This window comes from Cebus imitator, unplaced genomic scaffold (assembly GCF_001604975.1).
Source record: "Cebus imitator isolate Cc_AM_T3 unplaced genomic scaffold, Cebus_imitator-1.0 Scaffold203, whole genome shotgun sequence".
In the NCBI taxonomy this organism is placed as follows: Eukaryota; Metazoa; Chordata; class Mammalia; order Primates; family Cebidae; genus Cebus; species Cebus imitator.
Genome location: NW_016107518.1, coordinates 2,303,869 through 2,309,738, shown reverse-complemented (window position 1 = coordinate 2,309,738; position 5,870 = coordinate 2,303,869). Strand labels below are relative to the sequence as shown.

The 5,870-nt window shown below is 36.4% G+C and overlaps 1 protein-coding gene across 1 annotated transcript in view; it reads left to right on the top strand.

The window, feature by feature from the left end:
* ARIH1 (ariadne RBR E3 ubiquitin protein ligase 1) overlaps positions 1 to 4,923 on the top strand; it is a 120,022-nt gene extending 115,099 nt beyond the window's left edge. The window contains exons 13-14 of the mRNA XM_017548085.1: positions 405 to 517; positions 1,545 to 4,923. Of these exons, the coding sequence (XP_017403574.1) occupies positions 405 to 517; positions 1,545 to 1,629 (198 nt within the window). The 3' untranslated portion in view covers positions 1,630 to 4,923. The remainder of the gene's footprint in view (positions 1 to 404; positions 518 to 1,544) is intronic.
* Positions 4,924 to 5,870: the final 947 nt, after the last annotated feature.

The window sequence follows — 5,870 nt, the reverse complement described above, 5'->3', positions numbered from 1 at the left end:
AAAAAAAAAAAAAAAAAAGAAAAGAAATAAGTATAGCCAAATGTAAGCAATAATAGGTTTCTGTTTTTTCTCAAGTTTCCCTTTGAGTTTTTAGCAAAGAGCAGGTCTTAGAACTAGAAGAGTCCAAAAGACATTTTAAATCTTTTCAAAGAGTCTTCAGTATTCTTCCAAAAGTAATGGGTGAAATCTTTAGTTCTTTTAACATTTTAAAAAAAATGTTCTGGAAAAGAACAAACAAATTATTACAGAGGAAAGCCATAGAGCTTTACCGGTGCAGTTAAACCATCTATGAAAATTATGGAGTCAGTGTTGAGAGCAGTCTGTAGTCAACAAAACAGTGAAAATGGTTTCTCTTTTAGCTTTATTTTGAAGCCAAAATTTACTTTGTATTCTTCTTTTTACAGAATAACCAAGCAGATCTAGAGAATGCCACAGAGGTGCTCTCGGGCTACCTTGAACGAGACATTTCCCAAGATTCTCTGCAGGATATAAAACAGAAAGTACAAGACAAGTACAGGTAATTTTCTTTTTAAGCTGTTGAGTAAAACTCTCTACTAGTGGTGATCTAGTATGTATGCCTTAGTGGTGAAGTTCAGTGATGGTGAAACCGGGTTTAGCATATCCAGCAACTGAGCTGCTGCCATGTTTCTCACAGATTGCTTCTGTCTATTGGGCACTGAATTGCAGGTAGTGGTACTGGTGAAGCATAGAGGAGTAATTCACCCATTTATTTTACTGGTTAATTATGCTTCTGTTCAATTATTTATTTGCTACCTTGCAAGGAAGAAATAACCCCCCCCAAAAAAAAGGTGAATTTTTTGGGTTATTTCTCTTCAGGATGAGAGTGAGAACTGGATGTTGGTCTTAGCTTGCAAGTCCTGTGTATGGATCATGGCTATGCACGAATGAGCTATGGAAACTTACTTTTTAGAGTTTTTATTAGATTTTTAAAAATATATATCTAAGGAGATGTTTACTTTGTTCTAGGAGTCGATGATTTTTCAAGATGTGCAAAGTGTTTGATTTCTCAACATGAAGCTCTTTTCCCGAAAGTGGCAAATGCTAGTATCTTTTGAAAGTAGTAGGACACTTGGGGACTTTGGAAGACTTAGACATTTAGTCCTAACCAGTATTTTCCCTTCCCTTAGCCAATTTTAGCTTTTATAATGTGTTTATAGTACTTTTACAGTTAACAAAGATATTAAGGATGTGAATAAATAACCCATGAAATTATTTCTGAATCTGTTTATCTGCAGAACTGTGGGATTGAATTATGATTTCTAAGGTCCATCAGAACTTGTAACACCTTACTGCTTTAAAATTAATTTCCATGGGATTCTGGCTTTCAGAAAATATGTTTTAATGTTAGAAGCAGCTTGATGTCTCTGTACATCTAGACCTGAACATGTGCCTATTAAAATTAAAAATAGGTGCTTAGTTCCAAGTCTAGGTAAACGACAGGGATACCTTAAAAAATAAGTAAATGCCTCTTTTTTTATTATTAGAGGCTGACAACAAGTTTTTTTTTTTCTCTTTGATTACAGATACTGTGAGAGTCGACGAAGGGTTTTGTTACAGCATGTGCATGAAGGCTATGAAAAAGATCTGTGGGAGTACATTGAGGACTGAGAATGGCCCTGCATAAAATGAACTCTGAAAACTTTACCATCTAGAGTGCTCATGCAATTAAAACAAAACAAACACAAACAAGGAGGCACTAAGCCTATTCTGACACCACTGGTCTGTAGTACCAGAATTGTTTTGTTAATGGAAAGTTTAAGTAAATTATATTGTAATAAAAAAGGTAGATAAACCATTGTACAACAGTATTCTAGGCCGCCAACAAAAGTGTGACAGACACACTAAAAGCCCTCCAACTTTAACTTGTAACGTAGCTTCATTCTCAAAGCTGACTCCTTTTTTCTTTTTCTTTTCCTTGAGTGTAGTACAGTTAAAATTTCAAACAGCTCCTTGACACTGCTTTTCATGTTCAGACCAGCCATTTTGTTGTACTTTGGTAAAGGACCTCTTCCCCTTCCTCCCCTACACATAACAGATACACCCACACACAGACTGACTCTCTTTCTCTCATACCCCAAGGTCATGAGTGAATGATGCTTAGTTCCTTGTAAAGAAAATCTTGGGATGGGGAAGGGGTAGGCAGCAAGAGGATTCAACAAACAAAAAACATAAAAACTTTGTATATGACTTTTAAAACAAGAGGACAACACAGTATTTTTCAAAATTGTATATAGTGCATATGCATGGACAAAGCAAGCGTGGCACGTGTTTGCATAATGTTTAATTACAAAAAAAATATTTATTCTTTAAAAATCTTCAAGATTATGTCTATTTGCTGTGCATTTTCTTTCAGTTTGCTTATCTTTCCAGGGTTGGGGTTGGGATAAAAGGTGTGTCGGTTTAGCACCTCTGGAAGACCTATCTAGAGCTCTCTCACTTTCCTGAGGTTACTTTGCCCTTTCTGGTTTTGGTATGTCTGTTGCTGGCCATGGGCCTCATGCCTTGAATTCCTGCTCTTGATCAGGGACAAGGGAGGTCAAGCTCTGACTAAATGCCATTACCTGATTAAGGGCTACAGCAGGGAGTTTTGTTGCTATAGTTCATGAAATAACCTGTTCCCAACCTAATCCCCCCTCCATGGCATCATGCCTCTACCCAAGCCTTGGTGTGCCCATGTTTTGCACACAGCTCTAGGCTTCCTGAGTTCCCTGTCACAACCAATGGAAGCATTTTAAAATTTCTTTTCCTTTTTGGTTTTCCCTTAATTGCTGCTTTGAGCCTTTTCAGATTTTAGTTGTGGCTCATCTGTCACCCCTTCTCTACATTAGGGTGTCAAAGAGAATGTTTTGCTTTAAATATAAATAGCCATTCATTTAGTTTCGGATTGTGAATTTAAAATGGCGGATACTGAAATTGCTTGTGTGTATTGCTGTGGGTTCGGTTTGAAGACAAACACCCCTAGAACATGATATTCCCATCTAGTGCATTTAAATAGAAATCACTGAGTTTGCTGCTTTTTTATTGTCAGCAGATAGGAGAATTAATAATGCATTTTAGCTGTGATGTCCATTTTTATGAAATTTCTACTAAGAGCTATGTTAAAAGTAAAGGATGGTGGTGGTTTTATTAACTGTATACCTGTTTAGGCCATTCTGGCTGTGGTATTTTTCAATAGGTCAGCATCCGTAAATCTGTCAGTTTTATACGGGAGTGCAGAGTGAACTAGGCAACTAGATTAAGAGGTCTAAATATGAAATAACCATTTGAGGCTGAGGACCTCTTTGTCTTCCTTTAAATGTCTTGTGCCTAGGGAGTGTTTACCATTTGTGAGGGCAGCTGTGTCTGCTCTTACATTGTACATCCTATTACTCCATTGGGAAGTAGGTTCACTTTCCTCTGGCCTTTTGCCTAAGTTAGGCTTTGCTGAATCAAACCCTACTTTTCCTTTTAGAAAAGGTTGTTACAGGAGATGTACTGGCAACTGTTCTTTTCCCATCAGAAATCAGTGAATGTTTGCTGAGTATATTATGCTGCTTCCTTAAACCACTTGTTGCTTTAGGATCAACTTTACCTGTACCTTTTCTCCTTCCCTCCCTTACCTCAGGTGCAAATCTGAACTCAGTGTCTGCTTCTTCCATATTCTCATCTCCCTCTCCTCTTCCCCCATTATCCATATGACATGATTTTACTTCAAATGACAGCATTGATCTTACTTAAAAAGACATACATTAAAACTATGGAGATTTTTTAAAAGAAAGCCTAAGTTCCTTTCCCTGGTAACTTTGAAAAGCAGTCAGAGTTGCTATATAGATATATGTGGCTCCCTTAAAATGCTTTGTGTATGTGTGGTGTTTAAAAAAAAAAAAATCTTACCAGTTAACTTTGCAGTATCTAGGTTTGAGTGTCATAAATCCTCTGCGTGTTCCTGTTGCAACAAATGTCCAAAAATTGTGTGTGCACATCATAATACCAGTCTTCACCTGTGAAGGAACGGTGCTTTTTAGAGATGCTTTCTAGTTTCAGTGTTGGCATACTAACTGAGGGTATTGCAGTTATGGGTGCATTCTCTAATTTGTATGGATCAAGATGAACTGGCCCTTTCTACTTCCAGGCTTTTAACAGATATCATCATATTTGACAGAATTCCCAGAGTGAATTGCTTATGTTGTTAGTAACTTCATTACCCCCAGCTGGGATAAGTAAGCCGTATTATGACAACTTCACTGTTTCACCTACATAAGTCTTTTTATCAGAGGGCTCTATTCACAGTAAGCACCAAGGTATCCATGTCTTGAAGTCAGTTTCATTGTCTTTTGAAAAGTGCATGTTTCATTTGAACAATTCATTCAGCAGCAGATGGACTTTCAGTGACTTAAAATAAAATTTTGATCCAAAGCTTAGGATACAAACCACAGTGGTAAAATTGAGTAGCATATAATATCATCAGACTCTAAATTATCTGTAATTTGCCGCAACCCAGATTGTATGTGTTTTATGTGTGTTTAAATAAATATATTAAATACACGTGTATACATACACACATATGCAACAGATCCAAGACTGGCTGACTTCATTTGAAATGGTTGAATCTGCAGTGTAATAATGTGGTTCAACCATGATTAGGAACTGAAATTTAATACAAGAGAGAAAAGGAGTTAATGTAACAAATTCTTTTAGCTACAAATCCCGGTAATAGAGCACTTGGTGGGATGGGGTGGGTTGGTGAGACAATCAGATTGGTAAATTGATTAAATGCTCCTAACCCTGTAATTTTGTGCATAGAGCACCCTGTGCTGTGGAAATAACTGTTCTTAGATTTCATTGTAACTGGACTGTTCAGGTTGCCCAGAGGGAAAGAACATTCCTAATTCTAATAAAATAAACGTTTATTTTGTTATTCCATTAGTTACTTATGTTTATTTTTGTAGTTAAAAAATGACTAAAGGTGGCAGTAGCCACCTGTGTTATGTGCCTTATTCACTGTTCCCACTTAATATAAAATGTCAAAATTTGGTTCAGTTTCTTTGTAGGGAACTGTGAATGAGCCCATTCCCCCAACATTTAACTTGGTTAATGAAGCTTTCAGAGCATTTTCTGAAAGCTTTCAATTTCTACATCTCAAAAGTTGAATTTAAATTGTTGTTTGTGTTGTAACATGTTACAAAAATGCTCAATAGCTCTTTGAATGCCACTTTTTCAAAGAAAATACTTTAAAAGTCATTCTTAGCTAATCTCAAGATTCCTTCACATTACTTTCATTTTAGCTCTCTTAAAGCTGATACTTTACATAGGGATGAAGGGAGAGTTTATTATTAAAGAAGGTCCCAAAGTTGGAGATAGTTTATCATTGATATTCTGGCCAAGTCCAGGTTTTAGGACAACTTAATTTACTCTTATTTGGATCTTTATGAGAGTTTATCACTTTCCTCTTCAAAGCACTTCAACTTACTGTCTAAAACAAGTGGAGAAGAAATTGCCCTTTTTTATAAAGGAGGTTGATAAGGTTCACTGAGGTTAAAATAACTCACTCAAATTTTCAGTGTCTTATACCTGAAACTTAACATCATACTACCTCTTTGTATCATATTTTCTTATTCTGGTTCCAGAATGATCTAGTATTCTGTACCAGGGAAGGTAGTTCTTAACTATATTGTACTTTTAAACCACATTAAAGACTATATAAATGCCTATCAGTGCTACTGTTAGAGGTTGTTCTATACTATCTCTGATCTTTTATTTGTTGTTGGCAGTTTGCAACTAATGTGGCCCTGTGTTTTGCCTAATTGTTAGAAACCACCCATGGATAGAAGAGTAGCCCTTCCCATCTTGCAGATCAAGGTAGGCAGTCC